Source organism: Nuphar pumila, chromosome 8 (genome assembly GCF_984573655.1).
Source record: "Nuphar pumila chromosome 8, dmNupPumi1.hap1.1, whole genome shotgun sequence".
In the NCBI taxonomy this organism is placed as follows: domain Eukaryota; kingdom Viridiplantae; phylum Streptophyta; class Magnoliopsida; order Nymphaeales; family Nymphaeaceae; genus Nuphar; species Nuphar pumila.
This window is the reverse complement of record NC_143256.1, coordinates 115,924,316-115,952,293: the sequence shown is the minus strand read 5'-3', so window position 1 is coordinate 115,952,293 and position 27,978 is coordinate 115,924,316. Positions and strand designations below refer to the sequence as shown.

Below are 27,978 nucleotides of genomic sequence, written 5' to 3'. Positions count from 1 at the left end.
TCTTCTTCTTCTTCCTTCTCCGTGAAACGCTGTAAAACCCTCTCTCTCTCTCTCTAGAGAAGAACTTAAGGGAGGCAAAGAGCCAGCGATCCGATGGCGATCGTCGTCCTCTTCCTGCTAGCAGTGGCCGAAATGCTGCCCTCATCCAGCGGGCAATCGACTGCGGCGGCCCCTCCGCCCCCTTCAAGGGACACCTATACAACGAAATCTTCCTCCAGTACACCTACAACAGAGTCTTTCAAAGTACAATCCATCTACCCCTACATCGACAATACTTCCGATCAGGGCTATGCCTTCCAGGCCACCCTGACGTTGCTCAATACGAGCGTTCGCACCCTCAAGTCCTGGCAGACATTCGTCAGGTTTTGGCACTGCGAGGTCCTCATCTTGACCTCCGGTGTCGTGCTCTTCGAAGGACCCACCTCCCCGCCAACATTGGGAATGGCACGTTCCTCTCCGACTTCCCTATCACAGACCTCAAGACTGCCATCGAGATGGCTGGCGACTACAACCTGATCATGGCGAAGATCGTGCTCAAGGGGGCAGAGTTCGACATTGCGATTTACGATTTACACACATTAGTGATTTATGAAAATCGCATAGCAAAAACAAATGGCAAATCGCTATCGAGTAGCGATTTACAAAAATCGTGTAGCGAAAAAAAATGGCAAATCGCTAAATCGAGTAGCGATTTATGAAAATCGCGTAGCGAAAAAATAAATAAATGGCAAATTGCTATTTGATTTTCTTTAATCTTTACCCGATTTTCGTAAATCAATATATCAAGTAGTGATTTACGAAAATCACATAGCGAAAAAAATGGAAAATCATTAAATCGAGCAACGATTTATGAAAATTGTATAGCAAAAAAAAAAATAAAAAATTGCTAAATCGAGCAACGATTTACGAAAATCGTGTAGCGAAAAAAAAAAAACAGAAAATTGCTAAATCGAGTAGCAAAAAAAATCTGCAAATAGCTACGCGATGTTCGTAAATCATGTTGCAAAAAAAAAAGGCAAATCACAATGTGATTTTCGTAAATTACGTAACAAAAAAAAAAGAAAATTTGTCCTTTTCTAGAATCATCGTTTCATGACACCAATGGAGGGAAAGGGTGTTACAAAAACCGCAAGCAAGAAACAACCGAAGAAAATAATAAACAAGAATGATCAAACAAAACACAACGACACAGATTTACGTGGAAAAACCTTCCCTCAAATCCGAGAGGTAGTAAAAAACCATGGCCGCCTAGAGGAAACACTTTATTGCTCTTTTTCGACAGTTACAAGAGGGGAAAAAAAAGAAAGAATTTATACAAGGCCCAAAAAAAAATTTATTGTGCAGGTCAGTGGGACCCGTGCCAGGGGAGCCCCTGGACACCCACACCCCCCCTCCTGTAAGGGTAAAAACTCTGAATCAGGCTCCACAACTCATCAAGTTGAACCATGCTACAGTCAGTGTACATGTGAGTCAGTGCTTGATGGAGCACTATAGGATCGTCTGCTGGATGTGCACAGAGGCAGAAAGAGAAGGGAGAGAGAGAGAGGGTTGATGTTCATGGCCTTCTTTAGGGGGGATTTCTTTCTCGGATAATCCCGCAGTGTATAGCCTGAGTCTTAAATAACCATCTCTGTGGTACTTAAGTCTTTGCAACCGCTCATTTTCTAGAACCATCATTTTATGGCACCAATGGCGGAAAGGGTACTTAAGTCTTTGCAACCACACCGAACTTTGACACTAACTAATGCTGACAAACATGGGGATACGAGACACATGTGCTTATATACGTGACACTCATTCAGACCTACGAACACGCACCTACCTGTTCGGGGGGTGCACATATAACCTGCTTCGCCATTTTGGGGATGTGTCCAAGGTGACATGACCTGGGCGCACACATTTAGAGGCAATTGAATGGGCATTACTTTCAAATTTTTTAATTCTTTTTAATAGTTGCACATAATATTTTACTAACAATGTATTTTATATAGTAAAGTGTAAATAATAGTTTTTTATTGATTAAAAAACAATCAAGTCTTATTTTAAATTTTTTTTGAACTTGCATGTAGGGTAGATACTGCCATGCGTACCCAATAGGGCTGATAAATTAAGGGCTTGTTTGATGGCTCATTGAAGACTGGACAAAATGAACTAATATAACAAACAAAACTTATGTTCTGTTTGTTCTATAACAACTTTACTAAGGCCAATGCTAGTTTCAATTGTACAAGAAATTGTCCTTCTTGTGTCCAACATTTGTTTTACATTATGTGCAGTCAACATGAACACACACCGATAATGGGTCTGGTAACTTCATTTTGGATTGTACGATTCGATCCGCCAAATTATATGAGTGTTTTAATAAACAGTTATGGATTTTAACATCGGATATGGATCTCAGATTAGATTAAAAACTAAAAAATATTTAAAATTTGAGTAATTTGAGAAAAAATAATATTTGATAATTTTTTTGATATATAAATGATTTAATCAATGTCATATTACATCTAATTATGAAAGTTTATCATAAAAATATCAAACCCTAAAATAAAATTATCAAACCCTATTAAATTAATAAAACCTTAAAATACAAGAAAATAAATCATAAATAAACCAAAAACTAATAAACTATAAGAAAAACAAATCATAAAATTAAATAAAAAAACTTAATTCAAACCTTAATCAAAGAAAAAAAAAACCTAGCCCTAATAAAAAACAAGAAAAGGCCAAATCAAATTAATTATAAAAAGCCTTAATTAAAAAATTTGATTCAAGACCTAATCATAGGAAATCAAGAAAAAAATTCTATTTAAATCAAAGAAAACCCAAATCAAATTAACTATAAAAAGGCCTAATTTAAAAAATTTGATTCAAAGCCCTAATAAAAGAAAATCAAATAAAAAACATTAATCAAATTAACTATGAAAAGCCCTAATTTAAAATTTTTGATTCAAAGCCCTAAATAAAAAAAATCTAATCAAATAAAAGAAAAACATAATCAAATTAAATATAAAAATCTCTAATTTAAATTTTTTGATTCAAAGCCCTAATCAAAGAAAAAACCTAATCAAATTAATTACAAAAGCCCTAATTTAAGAATTTTGATTCAAATTATGAAAAAAAAGAATAACGAAGAAAAGAAAAGACGAAGAAGAATGAAGAACAAAAAAAAAAATAAGGAGAACGAAGAAGGGAGAGAGAGAGAGGAACAAAGAATGAAGAAGAGAGGAAAGGAGAAATTGGGGAAGAACAAATAAGAAAGGAAAGAGGCCTCATTGCCAGTGATGGTGACCCTCGACGCCGCCTCACCCTTCGTCGCATGGCTGAGAGAGAGAGAGAGAGGGCCCCTCCCCCAACTTTTTTTTAAACGTTACCCTCATCCCCGTTCTAACAGTAATAAGGGGGATGAAACGAAAATTATTGGGTCAAAAGGATGCGGCGGACGTGTTTTGCCACATCCTTAGTTTGTTATATCCCCCATTCTCAGTGTGATTTTTCTGTCTGAAATCGCATGGGGACGGGGGATCCAACAACCCTTAACTGAATAGCTTGCAACTCTGCTCCGCTCAACTCATCATGAAGTCGTTCATGATAGCAACTCGTTTAACTCAAACAAGTTGAGCTCGAACACCATGTGTTTGGGCTTGGCTCAGTTTGGGTGAACTTGTATAGATATTTTTTTATGGGTGATATATATTTTAAGTGTAATATATAAAGGAAAGGATGACTATATATATAATGAGAAGGATGCATGAAAAATGTACATATAAAATATGAACTATTAAGATTAATATATAATTTTGTTATAATATATATTATGCATTTTAGATATAAATAACATGATTTTTTTTACATGAGTTAGCACATGTTCGGCTTGCCTCATTCAGAGATGAGACGAGCTTGAGCTCGGGTTAGCTAAACATGAACATGAGCTTGGTCCACTGGTAAATGAGCCAAGCTCGAACATGCTGTTTTTTGGCTCGTTTACCAGCTATAGTATCCGACCTGAAATAGGCTGGTCCGATAGGAGTAGAGTAGGGCTTTTGGTGGGCTTGGGTTTACGTAAGCTTTGTTAGGCTTTTAAGGGCTGGCCCAAGACCGGTCGGATATTTTTTCAAAATAAACTATTTTTTATGATGGGGATTTACATATCATTTACTCTTTATAAAGATTTGGTTCATTTATTGATTCCCACGTAAATACTTTTGAAAATTGTTTAGTCCCATATCTGATAGAGAGAGAAATTTTTTTGGTGGTTTAAATAGTTCTTTATTTTTAATAATTTGAAAACCCTTATGTCTTAGGGTGGCTTGTGGGTGTTACTACGCAATGCAAAGGAACAGATGCACCGACTGTGCACATGTGTGTGTGTGCTTAATGCACTTTGCTGGAGCATTTTGCACTTTGCAGTGCCAGGCGCATTCAGAGGCGTCTAGGTTTGTTTTGATCAAACTAAGCTCACCTTGACTTTTTGATGGAGCCAACTTTGATTTTCAATTTCTTGCATTAATTTGGTTCATTTGAGAGGTGCACTACAAGAAAAAAGGTTTTACTGGCATAACTTTTGCTCCAGTAAAAGTCTTTAGTGGCACAATCACTGCACCAGTAAAAGCCTCATCGGTAAAGGTTTTACTGGCGCAATTTACATTCGCCAGTGCAAATTTTTGTCATTGGCACAAATACAACACCAGTAAAAACTTTTCACTGGTGCAAACACGATGCCAGAGGAAATGTGATACTTGTAGAAAGCTCTTTCCTGGCACTTTGTTTACGCTAGTGAAAACGTTTCACTGGAGCAAATTCAGTGCGACTTAAAATGTTTAACCAATGACTAGTTTTCATTGGTGCTGAATCTGCGCCAATGAAAATACTTTTACCGGCGCACTTATTTAGTGCACCAGTAAAAGCGCTAATAGAAACAATAAACATAAAAATCCATGAATACCTGTTTTCACTTTTCATTTCCATCTACTAGTAGGAATATCAAAATCTTTAAATGAGACATCCATCTGCCCAACTTGTTTTGAATTGCCTGATCCCATGCCTAGGCATTAGAAGACATGCAAAGAAAAAAAATGATAATTCCCTACAATGTCAGCCAGAAAAAAACTGTTCTATATCAGCAAGAAAAAAAAAGGTGTTCTATATCAGACTTTCAAAAAAATACAGAATCAACAAACCTACAGCAGACCTGTAAAGAAAAATTCAGAGTAGAAACTAGCAGAAATGAAGCCAATGCTACAAGCAGCTCAGTCAGAACTACTAAATGCAATTTTTGGCACATTGTTAGCATATACAAATTTCACATAATAAATGTGAAGAAATATATTTGCCTACAAAAATATACAACTAAAACCATCACAGTCTTTATAATTGGATATCTCAAAAGTTAAATAGAAGTAGCTAGAATATGGGTTTCATTAAAAAAACACTTTAAATAATTAGGATGTTAGTAAGGCTAAGAAAATGTCTACTTTGATTTTGGCTCCAACTCTGCACCTGCATAGCCAAACTTTGCTTCTAAACATCACTTGCCATCTCCTTAGTTGAGAACTCAACTGAAGCATATCCACTGAAGAATTCATGCGCAGCTACATGGCCAGGTAGCCTCATACCATTCACCTGCAGCATAACAAGAGTAGAAGATATTTTCTTATTGAAGACTAATTCATAGAATTTTGATGATTATTTTTAATGCACATTGTAGATAATTTATTGCTAGCTTATATTTAGACTGTTACATTAAAAAGAAAGTAGAGGGTACGAAGAAAGGGAGGAGCGGGAGAAAGAAATGGAGGTGAAACCATTATGCCTCACGGTTCTGACATATCTTAGAAATTTCATCATCAAACAAGTGTCTTTCACCAATATTATTCAACACAGTTAGTTCCACTTCTCTTTCACACTTCTCAACTTTAAAAATAAACACAAAGGCATGTGCAAAAACACATAAGCAACAAACCATATATATGAAAAATGCTTTATAGAGTACTGCAAATTTCAAATAGAATGGATTGCATTGATGGGTACAGAAAAATTCACAAAAGAAGTTCAATAAAGTGATTATTTATTATGAAGCCATATCATATATGTGGATCAGAAAGAAAAAGTTATTATAATATACTGAACAATGAGATATAATGCCATGAAAAACTGTAGAGACAAAGCATTGGAGAATTGATGGAAATAAACAGAAAATTTTTAGCCGCCCAAGCTTTCTTTTTCCCGTTTTCATAAGCATGTATTGTAGTTGACTTCTGAAAAAATGACGTTCGAGTAAGAATCAAGAGAAATTTTCTAGTGACAAAAAAAGAGTATGAAATAAATGAAAACATTTGAAACACTTGCATTGAATACAATAAGCTTCAACTGTGTTCATGTAATTTTAGAAAGTAACAAAAAAAGATCCCTGTTCCAATTGAGAATCATTTGCTCCAGCATACTCATTTGATTCTCTAAGCAAAAAACCATAGATGGAATGGGGAAAAGTTGCCAGAATTGAAACCAAACCATTCAGATAGAATGAATGGCCTAGAGAAAAAAGGAATTAAATGCATAAATTTATCTTGCACGAATCATGAACGTCAGGAATTTGTGTGATATCAAATCGCCTGCAGATACTCAAGTTAGAGAAATTGACATAACTAAACAAAAAATCAAAGACGAATGCATTATATAAGAAAAGGAAAAAATATCCATAGAGGAATGTATTAGGCTAATTCTCAACCGAATCAATCAATCCTTATATTGAATCTACAGAAGGCGAGCAAGCAAAATTTTCCAGGCATTACGAAAGCTACCTATGCCACGGCATTGAGATTGATCCTTCCGAGCTTGAAATCCATTGCATTGGATGATCCTTACAGAAACCAGAAAGAACCAGCGATTTGCCCGCACGAACCCTAACGCAAACGACTTCCGGGACGACGACTATTCACCTCACAAGCTTAACAAACGATCAGAACGGAACTCAACCTCGATCGTCGAAACCCTAAGGGAACGATCCAGCCTGAATCCCAACCGGCGACAAATCGCAACCAATCGAATCGGAAGAAGGGAGAGGAAACTCCTTCGAGAACAGGATCCCCTTTTAAAGATCTCACTTCTCCTTCTCTGTTTCCTCTCAGATCGAAACACGCAGATGTGCGCTAGGGGGCACGGGGTTGCAGAGACAGCGAGCGCAAAGAGGGATGGGGCAAAGCAAGAGAGAGAGGGTGAGATTGGGAAAGGGGAAAACACAGGAAGAGTGAAAGAAAATTTGCCGCGGAAGAAACTTTCAAATTCATTTACACTGGCGCAATATTTTGTTGGGCCAGTGAAAGTTGATTTTCACTGACGCAAATAAAAACTGTGCCAGTCAAAGTAGTAAATCATCGATTTTTTCTGGCACAATACTCCAGTGCGCTAAAAAAAATTAGCATTTACTGTCGCACTTTTATTGTGTGTCAAAAAAAAAAACAGCAAATTGCATGTTTTCACTGGCGCCAAACAAATAGCGCCAGTGAAAAGATACTTTTATGATTTTGGAGTTGGTCAAAGACGGGTGACTGTTAATGGATATTTTTGTTTATTTTTTTTAAACATTATATGTTCATTTAATCTCATTTATCACCCAAAATGTTTTTAACCTTCCTAAGTTATAAAAACCTTTCATTTTTGACATTTAGATTATCATATTTTTTTATTCTCAAACATTCTTACTTTCTATCTTTTGACTCTCATTTGGCTTGGAAGTGGTCTAGAGGTCCAAGCTTAATTGTATCTTAGGGACTCTGTTGCGCACAAACCCAGTTTGCATTTTTGAAAATTTTAAAGTGAGGTAATTGAAGTTCTAAATATAACAATCTTAAGAACATGCTTTAGGCTTGAAATCTTAGTTTTAAAAAATCTTATTTTTGGCCACCGTGTTTCAACAACACATAGGGTTGTACCTCTCTCTTTGTGACATGACAGGGCAGGGTTGTTCATTAAACTCAATTTGAAGTTGGTAGATAAAATTTGGTTTTCAAAGAGTAATTCCATCCGAAAACAGTTGCTTACTGACTAAGGGAAGCGCTTCCTCCACAGGAAGCCAAGGATCAAGGAGACAAAGAAGTGTCCTGAAGAGTGCCACGCCCGAGAGAGAGAGAGAGAGAGAGAGAGAGAGAGAGAGAGAGAGAGAGAGAGAGAGAGAGAGAGAGAGAGAGAGAGAGAGAGAGAGAGATTTTAATGCATTTGGCCAAGTATGCACATAATATGGTTGTAAAGAAGCCAAAATGGAGGACAGCCACTGCAGAGTAACATGCATGGTGCAATTATGACTGAGAACAATACAAACGCTATCCTATTTCTTCCAACCAGTAAGACTTCGACAACCCATTACACATTCATTCCATTCCTTTGTCACAGCTAGCCCTCTGAACTGTGTGTGAGAGAGAGAGATCTGGCGTTGTTCAGGGGTGGCTCACGGTACCATATTTCTGAGCAGTGAAATGGTTACTTTCAGTGGTCATGGCCAGTTCTGCAAAATGGAGAAGAAAAGAAAAGCTTACTGTTGTGTTTTGTTTTGTACTTTTAACCCCCTTCTCTCTGTCTCTCTCATTGTATAAAACATAACACCAGCATGTAAGCTGAATTTTCGGTGAAGGACGACGACTAGACAGTTCCATTAGAATTTTATAGATACATAATTGACCCCATCAATTATTTCAAAAAAAATAATTGACCCCTTCATATATATGAAAAGAGAGATACCTATCACTCACTTGGCGAGACGTCAGTGGACTCGCCCGCTAAAAGGCAAAGGGCCTTTAGTGGAGCTTTTACAGTGTCGCTAAAGGCTTTACAAGCACCGCTAAAAGAAAACCTTTAGCCATTTGAAGAGTCACTAAAGGCCCTTTATAGTTTATACACAGGTTGCACGCTGCATATGGACGCTCAGCGCATGTTTATTTGTGTCTAGCCAAAGAGTGGGTAGACCGCTAGCATTATATATATATGAGTGGTAGCTGCCCACTAGCGCACACTAAAAGGCATGGCGCTCATTGGGACCCCGAACACGCGATGTAGCTAACGGCCATCTTGGGGGGGGGGGGGCATATAACCTGCTTCGAATTGTGACATATAGGCAGATCTTTTAGGGGCTTAAAAAATCAATGGCCCACAAAGCACTGAAATTTCATGAATCAAAGTCATATAATTTTAGATAGGAATAATGTGATCCAAGATTTGATTCCTTATAGAATAAATTATGGTAACACATATATATATATGGTGAGATTGAGTAGCTCGCGGCTTTGGTTGCTGAACTCAGTTGCAAGCCTGATCAAGCCTTTGACGGATTGAGCTGAGCCGAGCCGCGAGCTACCCGTCTCATTATACGTGTGAGTAACCAAATTATCTTACTATATATATATAGTCAGGTTCTAGATTGCAGTGTCCATAACAGCACCATCTAAAGGATGTAACATGCATAAGATGTATTAATTAGAAATCTCCATCTCTCTCTCTCTCTCTCTCTCTTGTTGGAGGGAGATATCATATGCCTATGTACAGTAATGGTCATGTCACCTGCGTGAATGTACACCTGACTGCAAGCAACCTGACACTGTAGAAAATACTATCAGTCTGACCATTCAAATGTGAAAAAAACATGCGTAGTGTGATAACCATGAATGGTTATTTGTTATCAAACGTTGTATACACCATCATTCTTACCATTCAAAAATGGAAAAAGCAGGATTAATAATGTGATAGTCATGGTTTTTTGTTATCCAACTTCGAGCAATTTGGATACCAAGGGCCTTGCTTCTCTCAAGTCTACCAATATAAAGCCTCGAACTGCTCCTGCAACACCATATCATCTACACAAGGGTCTTTCCAAAAGGATGAACCCTCCCCATTCCCAATCTCCAATCGAATGGCTAGAGGTTTAACTCAACCTCTCCATAAACCCAAGCCACTACACCATTTGCATCCCCCTCCTCACCATGAAAAGATCAGGTTTAATATGATTGCACAATTATTTGTTCATCAAGCACCTGATCAACCTCCATCTTGGGGACAGGCCTGTCAGTTGTGGGGCCCAAGGCCTGATGGAGGGTGATCATGGTGCTTAATGCGCAAATTTTGTTCCATGTGATTGCACCAGATCCGGACTCCTCCCCACCTTCAAGGCATACCCATGAGATCATATTTAGCCTTAATAACCTGAGTCCAATTTTTATCCTCCCTAGTCAACGAGCAGGGATCCAGAGAGCGGCTAAGTGCCATGACTATTCGACACAGCCAATCACATGACAGCATTTTGTGTAGGGCCTGCATTCTGTGGGTCCCATACAAATGCTATCATGTGATTGGCTATGGCACTTGGCCGATCATTTGATCTCAAGTTAGTCAACAGCCGCAACCATTTTAAAAAGAAACCTGATTCCATCTCCCAGTTTCTTTTATACCCAAGCCACCCTATTCAACCTTTTTGAGAATCTGGAAAATCAGAATAAAATGAGAGGTGATATTAATGAGAACATGCCTCACTAGCACCACCCTCCCCACTAGAGATAGAGATATTCCAGAGTAAGAGTATATCTTGGCATTTACCTACCCTTCAACACCAACCCATTGTCTATCTCTCGAAGTTCCCCAGTGCAATGGAAGCTTAAGATAATCAAGGGGGAGATCAGAACCAACTGGGTAACCAAAAATAATAGATCCCACACCAAACATGTGCACATCATTATTGAAAGCCACTAGCTGACTCTTGCTAGCATTTATCTTTTTTTTTTTTATGAGAAATATTAAATTAAAGGATTGAAAGAATTACATCAAGGCCTGATTCAAGTGACAAGATCCTTCACATTCCATTGTGGGTTCACTGTCTGCCATATGGATACGAACCATTTCCTTGTGAATTCACACTCCCAAAACAGATGTAAAGTCGTTTCTTCCTTTTTTATGACAGAGGACACACCTGCTAGAAATGTGAAAACCACATCACCTCATTTGGCAATAGCTGGTCTTTGAGGATCAACCAGCCCGTTATGGTTGAGTTTGGATCGGGTGCAATATGATTGCACAAAACTTGTGCATTAAGCACCTGATAGCCCTCCATCAGGCCTTGGGCCCCACACCTGTCATGCACTGTCCCCATGGAGGGTGATCAAGTGCTTAATGCCCAAATATTTGTGCAATCATATTGCACCTGATATTTTCAGGTTATGGTTCCACAGATTGGGTAAGCGTGGTCCCATAACGGGCTAGCCATCCACCATTGCTCGGATTTAGGGCCTAACATTCGGTAACAAGAGCTGGTGTTGAACTGACCATCTGCGGAGTGCAACCAACATGGGACGTCAGCTGCAGGTGCAGGCCTGGTTATGGACAGGTCCTTCATGAGCGGCATCCATTGGTCAAGGGTTTCTTCGCAAGTGGATTTCCCAACCAATTCCAATTGCGATCAACTGTAACCTCTTTGCCTCTTGCAGCCCAATAAAGAGCCGAACATGAATCCTTTAGGCAACCCTCATTCAACCAAGAGTCTTTCAAAAATCAAGTGTGGGAGCCAGTTTCAACCATCCATTCCAAACACCCGAACCTCCTATACCCATTTTGCACCAACCATCCATCCCCAAGGCCATCCATTCAAGCAATATTTTTGCTTGAGTATCGTGACCCACGATTTGTCTTGAATGATGACCAGCCATAGCCATTTGATCATGAGCAACAAATTATTCCAACGCCCATCTCATGAATTCCCAATCCACCTTCTTCCTTACAAGCATTGATAGTTTTCGACGAAGATAAATGCAACTTTTCTTTTTGATTTTTTCCGGACCAGACGAATGTTTGAAATATTCTATTGATCCGTTTTTTGGTCTTGCATGGGATTTGAAAATTTTGCAGATAGTGCAATAGGAAGCTTATGAGAATGTGCTTCACTAGAGTAATCCTACCGGCGAGTGCAAGGTTGAAACCGACCCAATGGTTCATTCTTGCAAGCACCAGGTAAATCATTCTCTCTAAAGAAACTCGCTGCTACCCCCGCATCTAAAATTCGTGTGAGTGCTTCCATCACAGTAATGAAAAGAAGAAGAAGAGAGAGAGAGAGGGTTCCCTTACCTCCAGCCTCTATGCATGCTAAAAAAATTGTCATGGAGGAGTGAGGCAAACCAAAGGGTGTGTGTGACGCCGAGGAACACTGCCTACGAGACTACAAGGATGAGATGACTTTCTAGAAGAGAATATAGATATAACAACAATTACTAAAAGTTATATATTATTAATGTTAAATTTCTGTTATATTAAAGTATTTAAAATTAAAAAATTCGTCAAAAAAGAGGACGGTTCATAGGGTTTACACAACCAGGTTGCGTCAGCTTAGTTATCTTATTTGGGATGTTTCACCTAATTAACAGGTGATAGACGTACTGTATATGCTGCATAAAGGACCGTCTACAGATTAGGTTCACATGGTTTTTAGTTGTGAATCTGACCCCTATGAAGTTAGCAAAATTGAATGAATAAAATTCAGAGTTTATATCCAGGAAACAACAGAGAGAACATTCAGATATATCAGATTTTTCTTGTCAACTACAAGACTGAAATAAGAACATATTCTAATGTTTATGCAGAACAAAAAATAAGAGTTTAATGCTGCTACAATTCGAGTTGTCCATATAAACAGAAAAATCAAAACACAAACACATGGCTAGATGTGCATCCATGATATTCTGTTCAAGTTCAATTTATATCCGGCGTCAACCGGGTCATAACAAAAAAACCGAAAACTCAGTCTGAGTCACAGCGTACCCAGTCCTGCTCAACGTGAAATTCATTTTTTTCATGAGCATTCGAATCCTGCACGTTAACAAATTTTGTTTTTATTCAAGGAAACAATGAAACATATACCAACATCATTCAACAGGAGAAATCCTTCGAGCAATCCCACACGCTAAACCATGGGAACATCAAACTGTATTTCAAGCATGAACAGAAAACGATCAGCTGCATTCACAAATTGAGATTTATCAAAGAAAATAACATTCAACAGTCAGTTGTATCAATATTAACAGTTCTCATTTCAAAAGAAAAGTCATCAAACTAAATTCATGAGGGTGACGTCAAATACTAGGAAACAAGACACGTCAGATTTAAATCAACACATTCAACAAAAGGGAATCGATCAAATCACCCTATCAATCTTTAAAATTCTGATTACACCCAAGATAATCCTTCTGACGGATTAATCATGCTCAGAATAAAAAATGACGTTAAACAAAAAAGAAAAAAAAAACAAATATGTCAGCATCGGCAATATGATGCTGGCCAACGCAGGACTGACTTCCGTCCACGAGTTCTCATCGCACAAATGAAAGTCTTGAGATTGATAGATGACCGATGGTCTTATGCAACACTCGTATAGACGGCCACAATTAGGGATGGCAGTGGACCCGGGGACAACGGGGCTCCGCCCCCACCGGAGATGAAGGGCATGAAACGGGGATGGAGGCGGGGATGAAGGTTAAAATCTATCCCAGTGCCGGGATGAAGGCGGGGATGGACTTACACTTTTCCCCACCCGCCCCGTCCCTATCCCATCCCCACCTAGCCCCGCCCCACCCCATCCCCAATCCTTTAAGGGATGACTATATATAGACTAAGGGAAAACGGGGCCTCACCCCGCCTCGCCTCGTTTGGACCGGGGATGGAGGACATGAAACGGGGATGGAGGTTAAAATCCATCCCCGTGCTGGGATGGAGGTGGGGATGAAGGTTCGGATTTTGAAACGAGACAGGAGTGGAGACCTTGTCCCCCGCCCCGGTCAACTGCCATCCCTAGCCACAATGACACACAATAAGGGGAGAGAGCTCCACGCACCTCCAATAGGAGATTCTTCTTCACAAAAACAAGTTGCTTCTATTGTTGTTTTAGGGCCTCAAATAATGAGAGAGGTTCCAACATTTCACAAGGAGGAGACTTTAGGGTTGCTGAACCCAATGAGAGGGAACTAAACCTAATCAGCCCTCTTTTGGTTTAATGAAAGGAAGACCCAACAACCTTCTTTTGGGCCAATGAGATCCTCTGGTTCCTACAGTCATATTTGAAAACCCAAAGAGATCCAAAATATCAAATTCAAAGTGAAAATGTTCATACCAAACAAAAAAAAATACTCAAAACCTTTTAAATGATTGGAGGAGAAGGATTCATGTGGAAGACCCAGAATGATTTTCTTTTTTGGTTCATATCGCCGACCCCAATTGTTTTGGGATGAAGGCATAGTTGTTGTACTCAAAACCAACCCACGCGTTTATTTTTTGCCAGCACCTCATCCTCAATCTCCTTCCAATACCGATCCCTCGAAACCCCTTGATGGAGGAGAAGGCCAAGATATTTGATGGGTAGATTCCCAATTTGACATCCCAAGATGGATGAAGCAAATGTTGCAACCGGCCCCCGAGCCATGAAGAGCTACATAGCAAATTCTCTATTCTTTTTTCAGTTTCTTTATTTTCCATTTAATCTAATTTAATGTACATCTGCACGAGTGAGATGACTAATAGTGTGAACATACAATTAAAAGAAGCACAGATTATCTTATTTTATTTTTCTTTTAAATCCTGCCTTGAATTTCATTAATTAGTAGCTTTTAATGTACAATGTTTCAACTCAGAATTCAAACCAAATTAGGTCATTATTATTCATTTGGTACTATAACTTGTTAATAAATAATACTCCATTAAGAGAGCCATGTGATTGCACAACAGTAGGTTGACAAATTTTCAAAGCAACAAACAACAATATTAACGATGATGATGATGATGATTACTTCATCAAACAAAAGATCCTTAATTTGAAATATTTGGCATGCCTTTATCAAACATGTAGGGATGGACTTCATTATATGCATAATTATAGAAATTGAAGATCAACTCTCTCTAGTGGATTTGTAGCATAAAAAAACAAGGGAATCTGGTGGGATACAGCTTTTCTTTCTGTTTTAAGAACACTCTGGCTTGATATTGTCTTTTTTCAAAATTTAGTGAGGAAGGGCTTGTCCGAAACTTGAGATAGACATTGTAAACTTTGGATTCTAAACTAAACAAGGATATATAGTTGGTACAATCATTTGTATAAACAATCCAGTTAGAATCTGATGATGTAAGTTGTTTTGACTCAATCTGATGCAGTAGATGTGTTCAACATGCTCGATTTAGGGGTAATCGGCCCTTGCATCATGTTTTTCAATGAAAAACATATTATTTCGAGTCAGAAAATTTTGATGCATTTACAGCCGTTGCATTTTTCAATCACTGAAAGACCTACTCTAATGTTAAAAATATGGTGATCCAAATACCCGATCCGCAATAAAATGGTGCATGAAGATTACATCCATATAAGGTCAGACTAACTAAAAAAAGATTTGCTAAGTTATTTGTACATTCAAACCATTATCTCAAACATATTCCCAGTGAACATTGAACTATTTTAGAATCATCTCTACTACTTGTAGATGACTTGGTTGGGTGTACAAATGACTCTAAGATATGCATTTATCAAAGTCCACTGCCTATGTTTCAAACCTAGTTATCCTAACTGAGCTGCACCCACTGAATTTGGGCATGGTTTTGAGTCCCTACACAGAGGCAGCATGGCAATGGAGTTGACTAACAAGTACATGTCATCTGGGAGTTAATAAATAATTAATGGATTTGAGCAATTCCACATGCATTAGCTAGCTAGTAATAAAGCCTACCACCTTTTGTGTAAATTAACCTTCTGCATGTATGGACTTACCTAATTTGAAAATATTTCAGCTGCCCTTCCTATATCAAGAATGCAAAAAGCAGTCACAAATATCTTGCAATATCTTGAAAATATTATGATTTTATCGCAATATTTTCAAAAGAAGACACAATCCAGGAAAACATGTTATTTGTAAAATATCATCTAAGTTGAAATTATCAGATTTTTTATGATATTAATGCAGTATTAACACATTTTTTATATTTTAATATGTGATATTTTTATTTATGTGTATGCATATTTCTATGGTTTTTAACCTTATATATGGTGATATTTTCCAAAAAAAATAAAAAATTTATTGTGAGATTTTCACTTGCCGACAATTCGATACAGAGATTGAGGGAGAATGCGTTGAATGGAGCCATGCTAAGTTGTAAAGGCAAAGTGAACGTGACACAATGAACAGTTGCTCCCAAGTGTCTAGCAGCCTACAGTCTACCTACATTCTTTGTCAAAGGCAAAAAACAAAGAAAGAAAAAGACCTTGAGAATGAGAATGATTCTGTGAATTTTTAACAGAATGAATTACATATCCTAAAGCATAACCAGCCTTGTTAGCATATATAGCATGAACTTTTTTATTTTTTTTATTTTTTTTATTTTTTAGATCGTACATTCTACACGTGTTCTACGTGTATGGTTTAGTAGGAACCGTCCCTTGGATTATAGTTTTTTTTTTGTCATGTATGTAGGATTTTATGTCATTGAAAAACCAACTGCTACAATCTAACAAAATTTTTACCCTTAAAAAAAACATATTTTTATATCGAAAAAACATGATCCAAGAATCGATTCTCACTAAATGGACCATGCTGACCACATTTACAAGTTTAGATTTCATCGGCACGACCTGACCCTATGAGTTTCAACTCGTAAACCCACAAGTGTAGCAATACTTTCCCTTTATACACATTTTTGGCATGTTCAAAAGTTGGTACAAATATACAGGGGTGTCAACGGGTCGGGTTTAGTCGGACCCGGCCCGTACCAAACCCTCTAGGGTCTGGGTATGGTGATAAATAAGAAGACCCAATTAAGACATGGGTCTGAACCCGAAGGTCCGATTAATACATGGAGCCCGAGTATAGTTTGTGAGATTTTATACGTACCAGACTCGGGCAGACCTGAGTTCTGATTAAGACCCACAAATTTTCAATGTAAAAATGATAACAAAATATTATTTTACCAGGTATGGCCAAGCTCTGGGTCATGTAATTTTTATTGGGTCTGGGTATGATTTCTCTTATGGTGAGTCAGATTAGACCCGACTTCGGACCCAATACCATATAAAAAATCGGGGCCAGGTGGTTCCACCTGGGTCGGAAGCAAACCTGACCTGTTGACACCCCTACAAATATATACCACTTTTTTTCTATGTTTTAGAAAGAAAGCAAGAAAAGGTTGATGATGAAGATGGAAGTGGTGATGTTGATGACATGATATATGTATGGGTGCATGTGTAATACAGTACTCACTGGAGCCGACACCCTCTAACCCAAAGCTCTCCCACCAATGCAGATGCTGGGTTGCTAAACCTGCTCGCATTCCAAGCACCAAACTTCAATAGAGATTAGACAACCATAATGCCCTCAATTACTTAGTTACTTGCAAAGTGCCACTATCAATGAGCTCCTTGTGCTTTGAATTTTTTTTTTCGAATTTTTGAAATTAATGGTATGAATTCATGTCGACATTAAAGAAGTATAAATAGATGTTTCTTCCTTATCCCACAGAAAGATTAGACCTGGAGACCCACAACATTATCTTGTTAGTTTGAACACCGTGTGTGTGTGTGTGTGTGTGAGAGAGAGAGAGAGAGAGAACCTTGAAGATCAAGCAACTAGGTAATATAGGTTATACATGAGAATGGATCTTAAATAAGATAAATTCATATACTCTAGAATCTAAATACAGGATTCATTTATTAAGCAAGCAACTAGAGGTGACTATCAAGAGAGTAAATAGCATTAACTCACATGATTTTCGTTACATAAAGGGGAGCACTCTCTCTCTCTCTCTCTCTCTCTATATATATATATATATATATATATGAGTACAATCACTAAGAGCGCAAGTCGAGTGGAGTGCTGCTGAGCGTCCATCTTAGGAGTGATGGACACTCAGCAGAATCCCCGCAAAAATGCTAAAACATCTTTTTTGGGCAAAAAAGGCCTTTCTCGGCGGTTCTGGACCGCTAATTAAAACCCCCTTTTAAAAATACAATGTGTGTTCCCTGGGGCGTTAGCGATGGTTTCAATCAAAAAAGCGCAAAAAATTGTTTTTGAGCATTTTTTGGGCCATTTCAGTGTGATAGCCGTACATCTACGGTGATGGACGGCCAGCATCATCCCGTCATACACCTAAGGCTTGCGCAGCTACATATTTCTGTACATGAGTAATGTGTAGGAGCGCCTCAGCGTCCATCGCGGGAGTGATCAACGCTCAGCGGAATCCCCGCAAAAAATGCTGGAAAAACTTTTTTACGCAAACAAGGCCTTTAGCGGCAGTTCTGGACTACCACTAAAAAGCTCCTTTTTTAAAATGCCACATGTGTCCCGTGGGGTATTAGCGGTAGTTTCAACTGCTGCTAAAGCCCAAAAAAGCAGAAAACTGTTTTTTGCATTTTTTTGGTTCATTCAGCATGTTGGCTGTCCATCACGAGGGGTTGATGGATGGCCAGAATCATCCGCAGCTACACACACACACACACACACATATATATATATATAACGGGTGTTTGCAAAATCAAACTTAACAGTAATTGGGACCCGGAGGCTTCAAAAGACGTGCTATCGTTCATGGCATGGAGGGCAGTATGGTGATTGTCCAGTGATCAAACCACTTGTATATAGGGGTGTCAAGGGATCGAGTTTACCTGGATCCCACCTGTACCAAACCATATAAGGTCCGGGTATGGTGATAAATAAGAAGACTCGATTAAGACCTAGGTCCGGACTTGAAGGTCTGATCAATATATTTTCAGCCAGGTATAGTTTGTAAAATTTTATATCAGATCCGGGCCCGACCAGAGTTCCAATTAAGACCTGCATTTTTTCAAAGTAAAAACGATAAAAAATATTATTTTACAGATTATGTTCCGGGTCTGGTTCATGTAGTTCTTATTGAGTCTGGGTATGATTTCTCTTATGGTGAGTTCGATTAGACCTGGGTCTGCATCTGATACTATACCCAAAAATCGGAGCCAAGTCTGATTTCAAATGGGTCCCAACCAAACCCTACCCGTTGACACCGCTACTTGTATACCTCTTTAATGATGGATGGCATTTAGGCAACTTCAACCTGTCCAATAGGCCACGCATGTATTTGTCCAAGATGTACATGGATGGATGATCACATTGGCAATCAGTGCACAGCATGGGGGACAACTTCTAACCCCACCCCAATCTGTGATTGCCTTTTTGGGTTTTCTCCCTCTTTCACCCTCCTTATTCATTTATCTCATATAAGGTAAGACTCCAGAACTCTCTCTCATATGCACACCATCACAAAAACCCAAACTTTTTCATCTCTTTTTTTTCCTTATTTTTATCAGTTTTCATACTCTCTAGTCAAATAATCATCCTCATCCTGCCTAGCTTCCCACCTTCCAACATGAATGATCCCTACTCTAACATGTTCAAAGGATGGCTCAACTGCAACTCCCTTCTCTATCACCACCAATCTGCCTATCACTCCACCTCATCTTATTACAATTACCACTCTGTGAGTGTTGAGCCAGTACCAGACTCTCCACCTCTAAGAGAAGAGCTTCCTTTGTTGAGCTTGAGCCCCAGAAGGGATGATGAGAAGAGCCAGCAGGGGGAGGGGTCATTTCACATGGATGATACAGACAAGGTGAAGAGCTTCTCCAACAGCACTGTTGATGGGGGGGATGACACTGTGACAGTGGCCTTGCACATAGGGTTGCCCAGCCATGGGGCAGCAGACCTTGTCACACAGGTCTCCTCCTCCTCCTACCCCGAGGTGGACAAGGATGGGGATAGTGGGTACCCTACAAGCAGGCTCAACAAGGGTCAGTACTGGATCCCCACCCCTTCCCAGATTCTGATTGGCCCAACTCAGTTTGCTTGCCCTGTCTGTTCTAAAACCTTCAACCGGTACAATAATATGCAGGTGAGCTCTCTCTCTCTCTCCAATTTGGATTCTTTACCTTTGGGTTGTGTTTCTGTTATTTATGCCTATTTTCTTTTTTAATTTAACTCGCTTTCATAGTTTTGGTGTTGGCAAATGTGATCTTGATCTCAGAAACAAAATTGCATCTGGTTATTTTTTTGTCATTTTCTAATGAAGTTTTTGATGTTTGCACGTGTGATCTAGGTTTCCACACGCTTGCTAGGCTATCTAGTGTTTTCTAGAAGATTGATCTTTCGTATTTCTTGGTTATCCACTCTTGATTTCTTGATTTAACTTCATTTTCTTGCAGTAGTAGTGCTATCAGTGGTATCCTATGTTCCCTTATTTGTTGCTTTGGTTTTGAGGTTACTTTGCCTTTTTCTTCTCAATTTTGTATTGGTGGCAATTTGTGTCAGTATTTTTATGAGAAAACCGCTCATGATCGTTGCTCTTCATCGTCTTCCTCCCATCTCATTTTTAGCTTCTATAATGTTGTCACTGTAACCCCAATTTACACACTTTAGTCCATTGGGGTAGCGCCGCTTTTTTTATGTGGTTGCTGCTGTTGATCCCAGTTTGTTCATTTCGCTTGTAGTTCTTCATATGGGCATGTGGGATTCTAATCCCACTCTCACAGAAGAGAGAGAGAGAGAGAGAGAGAGCACCGGGTTTGTTTGTTTGTTTGTTTTGCATGGCTGGTGGTGCATGTAACAGGAGAGGGCGTCAACTTCTTTTTGTGTGCGTGTCTGAAGACTCTGAACAGTTCATGGACTTTGTTCCTTCTGCTTTTTTTACCTTGGAACGTGTGCATGTAAGCGTGTTAGTCATCGGCGGGCGTGTAGGGCTCTGGCCAAGTTCTGAAAGTTCACCAGTCCCTCTTTTCAAGGGCTTTGGATCAGGGTTACAGCGAACTCAGTCTCAAGATTTTGCCATCTCTGAGAACCATGATGTGATCATGCAAATATTTATTAGACAAAGTCTAACACTATCTCATCACCAGCTTTCTCTTTCTTAAAGGTAAAGTCATAAACAGTCTTGCTCCCACTTCCCTCTCTTTCTATCACTTTCAATTTGGAAAAACATGCTTCTTCTTATCCCACCACATCCGGTAGAATATCATATCATATTATTATGTAAAAGAGAAAGAGGAAACCATTTTTTTACCAGACAAGATGCACCCACTATCTCAAGTTTTTTTACCATGCATAAATTACATGAAATATAAAGCAGACACTAAAGGCTCATAAATCGTACCATAAATATGATCTGGTTAAAACTTAATAGTATTTGCAGTAAAACTCTAAACATGGTCTTCTTCATATGCAGGTGGTTTTCACCTTCCGTCACAGTTTGCAATAGTTTTATTGGTATGGTGATGTGATTAACAATAAAAACTGCAAAGTGGGTGGTGATTGGTTAATTTGTTTTCTTTATATATGAGCAAGTTCATTGATTCGTCTTTATTTGTCATTATTGTCATTATGCATTTGATTCTATGAAGCATTGATAGAAGCTTAATTATGACCTTTTTTTTCCTCTTTTTTCCTGTTTTTGGTACGTGTTGCTCTATTTTCGGGTCAATGCAGATGCATATGTGGGGGCATGGATCTCAATACAGGAAAGGGCCAGAATCTCTTAGGGGAACCCAACCAACTGCAATGCTGAGGCTCCCTTGCTACTGTTGTTCACCTGGTTGCAGAAACAATATTGATCACCCAAGAGCAAAGCCATTGAAGGACTTCAGGACCCTACAAACACACTACAAGAGAAAGCATGGAATTAAGCCTTTCATGTGCAGGAAGTGTGGGAAGGCCTTTGCTGTCAGAGGTGACTGGAGAACACATGAGAAGAACTGTGGGAAGCTCTGGTACTGTTCATGTGGCTCTGATTTCAAACACAAGCGCTCTCTCAAGGACCACATCAAGGCATTTGGTAATGGCCATGCTGCTTATGGCATTGATTGCTTTGAGGAGGAAGATGATCCTGCTTCTGAAATTGAACAAGATGAATCTCAGTAAAATTGCATCAAAGGACAATGGGGATAGGGTTGGCAAGAAGATTGTATTTATTCTTGGTGTAGTTTTGGAGTCTTCTCATATCCAAGTGAATTTGGAGTTTTCCTTTCGACTTTGCTAGAACTAAATCCAAATTAAACACTCGGTCAATCGTATGTAAATCCTTTTGTTTCAATGCTTTTGGTATTTCATGGGTTGTAATGCCGTTGTGTGTGTGTGTGTGTGCACGCGCACGCAAACACATGCTTCTATGTTGTTACTGAACCACCATAACTTATGGTGGTACACACTTAAATCTAATCTCCAAAAGCAAAAACTAATCTTTAGATCACAACCTATTTATTATTTTCATCTGTCAAAGTTGACCCCCCAACATGATGTTTTATATACCATCTCTACACCATCCTTATCTTCATGAATTGTGAGCCTTTGATTTTTTACTATATCAGAAATTGAATCTTGCAGTGTATTATACATGATGAAACCTTTTGACATGGCAAATAAACCATGTTAAACACATCTGTACGGTTTGATCTAACATTTGGTGGATAGATCCTTGGAAACATGTACTATACCATGGTATCATGGTTCAGACTGGAAAACAGCGGTACTCTCTCTCTCTCTCTCTCTATATATATATATATATATATATATATGATACAATGCAGGGCAATCAATTTAGGCATTTGATTTTTTTACATAATGATGGTATGGTACGAAGAAATTAGTGGTAGGGTTATTTGAAATGAATAACATAGTCTTGAAATATTCTGCAGAGCAGGATATTGAACAAAACAAGAATGGCATGAAATAGAGAACGTAGAAATGATATTGATATAGATATCCAGAATCGTGAGATATTAGAGGTTTTAAGAACATAGGAGAAGTCAAGAAGTAATACTTTACGAGAAGAGTGGCATAGCGCATGACTGTGAGGCAATTAGAAGCATGAATCAGATTATCTGAAGCCATTGCACGAAGTCATTTGGAGCTTCAGGTTGGTAATGTGTAGCTGTTGTCGAATGCATATAGTACCCTTTTGAGACTATGCTCTTGACATATCCTGTGTCCTGGATTTTGTTTCAATAGCAATGTTATCATTATTTTTGAATTTAATACTTTACACAATTGACCATATTCGATGGAGATCTAAACTGATACCCTATGAGAAACCAAAGAGAAGATTTAACAAACTTCCGGTTAGTAAAATACGTACTACATGTGCGTGTGTTTTGCATGTCCAATCAGCTTGATGTTGTTAAAAGATGATACAGGTTAATCAATGAAAATTCTTATTTCTGTAGCATCACCAAGTTTCAGAAAAAAAACGATTTAAAAAAAAAATCTATGGTAAAATTCTTTTTGATAGAGTTCAAAGTTCTGCATATATGCACGGGCTATCTTATTCTTGAAGCGAGTTCTCCATAAACACAACCTCTTGTTAAGAAATTGTTACTCTCGCTTAATATCATCACACAATAAGAAGTTTTTCTCACGATTGGCACATGAGAGAGAGAGAGAGAGAGTTGCAAGTTGGCCATTTTCAGGAGCTGGCAATTCAGAGGATGCCTAGTTTGGTCAATGGAGTGAAGAGCGGGCCATAGATGCATGGGAACATATGCCATTGGAGCTGGAGGAGAGATCCACGATGGCATAGAAATTCAAATCAATGATTACGCAGGTTTGTAAGGATGGAGGACCATAAAGACACATAATTATAGGGGTTCGGAGGGGGAAGGACGGTGAATCTCGTTGCCTGCAGGAACGGTTTCAACGGCTAGACACCATCAGTCAAACACTTGAGGATGAGTCATTTCAGAGACAACCCATCAGTCTTTATACCCTCTTTATAGTATTCATTCATTCACTCTTGCATAACAACAGAGTTTTCTTTCTTGTAACAATCATCCAACATCTCTCTCTCTCCAGTCGCAACCATGTTAAGGTACCGTGGCATTAAAGTGAGAGCAGAGCATGTATAAACGTGAAGTGCAATTCTGTGAGTTCAAAAGCATGAACTCAAGCTAGTAGGGAGGAAATCAAGTCCGGTTTGACATGCTTTATTGACATGCAGATGTACAAGGAAGATGAAGGGATTGGGGGGAGAGGGTGGGTCCCATATACCTGGTTAAGTAATAAAAAATTAAAGTGGGGTGGAGTGGTGGAGGATGATGGCTCACATGCTGACAACAGAATTCAATTGTCTGCCCTGCCCAACAGTAAGTAGACTTAAAATCCCAATGTACAAAACTTTTTTTTTTTTGCCTTTTTAATTTTTTAGTTTTTTAAGATTACTGGCTAAAGCATAATAAATTAAGCCAAGGATGCTGTTCACCATCCAGCAGTGGGGGACAACTTTGTCCCCCTCAAGTCTCATTACAAGGTGTGAAGTTGAGATTTTCCAAAAGGTGTGAAACCGTTTTGCTCTTGAGAATCCCGTGGCATGCAGCAGCAAAGAGAGAAGATTAAAAAAGTCATTAAAGTACAAAAAAAAGAAGGTTTAGAAAGACAAGGAAGGTGAAGAACCCTTTCTCTTTTTTCCCAGCCCCCCGTTTGATTTTTCTAAACAAAAACATCATAATCTCACTTTTGGACCATATACAACTTTTTCTAATTACTTTTCCATAATATGCTCGGTTTGATCCTTTTTCTAGTTCCGACGACAAGAATCAAAGCAGTAAAAGAGCGACTAATTAAAATGAAGGCAGGCAAATACTTGGCTTATTTTGGGCAATGCACAGTACTTGTATTTTTATAATATTTAGCTTGTTTACCTTTTTTTTCCCATGTCATTTTGTTTATTTTTTGTCTAGAAACACTGCTTTTTCCTTGACAGCAATCCCCGCAAACAACTAGACCACCCACTGCCCAAAAATTGGCACACACACATACACAGACTCATGATACAATATGAGGTACCCATGTTTTTTCCTCTTTTGGTTTCTCTTTATATTGATAAAAACCAAGTTGGGAAAAATGAGATAATAGATTAAAAGAAAAGAAAAGGCTGGATATACAATTGTTCACAAATCTATCTTTTCTAGAGATTGAAGACAGGCCGCTTCTGGGGACCATACTACCTTTTTCCATGCTCTTCTACAATATGCTTAATTCGTTCCTCTCTCTCTCTCTCTTCTGATGATGATGATGAAGAATAAAGCCCAAAAACTGTAAAAGGAGAGACAAGGCAAAACTCGACCATATATTCACAATAAAAGTGAAAATCTCCACTTTGGGACCATTCTCACAGCCTACTTTTTCGCCTCATTCCATACCTTGGTCCAAATTAAAATTCTTTCACAGAAAAGACAGAGAAGAACCAGAAACAACGAAAACCAGAGAGAAAATGAGAGTGAAGTTTTCGAATAAATTCTCACGCTTGATCCATCTTTGTTCAGACAGTAGATTTTACAGATAATCCAGGATGTAGGAAGAAAAAAATGACTAAAGCAAGGCAAGAGTTTAACAATATATATAATATTGATTTTCTTATGAGGTGAAAAGACTAGTTTTTCGTATTCCATCTAACCGCAACTTGACTAGCCAAAAAAAAAGTAAAAAAAGACCACACCCATATCCTATTTTTCACTTAAACTCCCCCAGTATTACTATTAAAACTGAGAGAGAGAGAATTCGCTTTCCTAAACTTTTTATTGGGGAAAAAGAAGCGGAAAACAGGCCTAAGCCTGAATTACAAACCCTAATATAACAGAATCCCACCAATCATATTTCAAATGCTTTCATTATATTCCTCAACACAGTTTTCAGAAACTACTTTGTAGCCATATGTTTCCTTGAGGAAATCCCCACATGGAAACCATACGTTTTGCTGTCATACCTAGAAGCTTTTTCCTTCCATTCTTTCATTAATTCTTATTTTCTTTCAAAATTATCTGGGTTAGGTTAATTTCAAGATTCGAGAGAGAGAGAGAGAGAGAGAGAGAGAGAGAGAGAGAGAGAGAGGCTTAAACAAGAAGCAAGCATGTGTCCAAAGAAGAGGACTGGGAAAATTTCAGTTTTTTCTTTTCTTTTCCCTTCTTCCTAAGTCTGAAAAGCTCCTTTTTGACGTACAGGCAGTAAGGAAGGGGTGCATGGGCTCTGTGGGAACCAAAGGTTTGAGAAATTAAAGCCAAGCATGGGAGCGGAGAGAGAAAGACCCAACGGCTACATTTTTCATGGTTTTGGTCGTACCATCATGAGGGATGGTGCCCATGAACAACAAACCCTTACTTTTCACATCTCTCTCTCTCTCTCTCTCCAAAACCATTGTTTTTACAGTTGATTTAGTGAAAATATTAAATCCCCACATCATCTTAAGGCATGTTTCTGATATCTTCAAAATCTTTGGGATATTTGTGAATGCCCCCTCCCACACTTACAAGGAAACAATTCCTAAATCCAGACACTTTCCAAGTGAACCAGGTGATAATGTTATCAATTTTTTTGGGGGACCCTGCATTCTTTTTCGAGCAGGGATCGAGATAGAGGCTAAGTGTCATGGCTATTTGACATATGCAATCAACATGTGAGGCTTGCACTATGTAGCTGTGGGCCTCATGCAAAGCCGCTCCTTTGACCTCAACTCTTCTTATTCTAGGTAGGGTTGGAAAAAGAAATGAGATGTGGTTCAGCTCATGCTCAGCTCACCAAGAGTTCGTTCACACTGTAAAATAGGCATGTCCAGCTAAATAGGACAACAGGTGTTCGGCATAAAATAAGTTTAGAGTTAAAATATGGCTGCTTCTGCTTTGAAAAACGTGTTTTTATTTGTAAACAAGCCAGCTTGAGTTCTGCCCAATAAGTCTACAATTCAAAATCTATTACTTCAAGTTTCTCAATTAATGTAATTTTTTTGAAAAACAGGTTAGCTCTAGCTAGGCTCGACTCATCACAAAATGATTTACCACCCTTGCTTTTTTTATGGGCAAGTTGGGGTTAGGCCGATTCCTACCCGTTTATTAATCAAAAAATAATTTACAAAGATCTTCCTAGGAAGAAGCTAATCCAAAGAATACAAGACAATTCTCAAGAGAAACCTCGAACAAAATCCAAGACTCAAACATAATATTTTGGTTTTTATAATGCACCTTGATTTTCATTTACAACACCAGATCGAAGATCAGGAGATCCAAGACCTGTTTTGGGTTTCCCTATTAAATTTTTTTATTGTTTTAACTTTCCTTAAATGACCCACTTTTTTAGGGGTGGAAGATAAGAAACCTTTCTTCAATATAAAATTTTTGCTACACAATTTAATAGATACTCACTACAAGGATGAGGGTCAATAGCAGCAACTTTTCTCACCGCTATTGCCCTATTTATTATCGCTATAGGTTTATAACAGCGACAAAAAATAATCACCATTTTTTGGCTTCAATTGAGTAATAATGATGACATTTATAAGTTGTCATTAATGTATGATCTAACACCGATAAAGAATCTTGCATAAACTGAGAACATCAATAGCGTCGACCCAGCTATAACAATGACATTTTTGTGTCGCCTTAATAGCCTGTAATGGGAAGAATTAACTCGCCAACCTATACAAATAATTTTTTTATATTAGTTTAGTTTTTTTTACACTATATTAAACAAAATGGTAAATACAATTTAAATATTTACTTCAAACAACCTCAAACATACATCCATTCAAATATAAACACACTTCAAACATCAATTCAAATTTATATAAACATACATTAGTGTTTATACATCCTGAAATATACATTCAAATATAAACATACACTTCTCCAACCACCTCAAAGATCCATCCTCTCCAACCTCTCAAACATTCAACTTCAAATATACATTTAAATACAAACATACAATTCAAAAAATAAACATACATCCTCTCAAACCCCGTCCTCTACATCCTCTCCAAACCTGCAATAAACACACTTCAAAAAACAAATAAACATCCTCTTCAATCTCCTCCCCAACATCATCTTCAAACCTATAACAAATATACTTCAAAAAATAAATATACATCTTCTTCAACCTCCCTCCTCTACATCCTCTCCAAACCTGCAATAAACACACTTCAAGAATG

General features: G+C 38.3%; 1 protein-coding gene across 1 annotated transcript; it reads left to right on the top strand.

Annotated features, from left to right (window-relative positions):
• Positions 1–93: 93 nt before the first annotated feature.
• LOC149830328 (zinc finger protein WIP5-like) lies at positions 94–27,743 on the top strand. Its single transcript, XM_090015426.1, has 5 exons — positions 94–217; positions 301–547; positions 19,350–19,914; positions 21,501–21,928; positions 27,695–27,743. The coding sequence occupies exons 1-5, from the start codon at positions 94–96 to the stop codon at positions 27,741–27,743; spliced, it is 1,413 nt and encodes a 470-aa protein (XP_089871552.1).
• Positions 27,744–27,978: the final 235 nt, after the last annotated feature.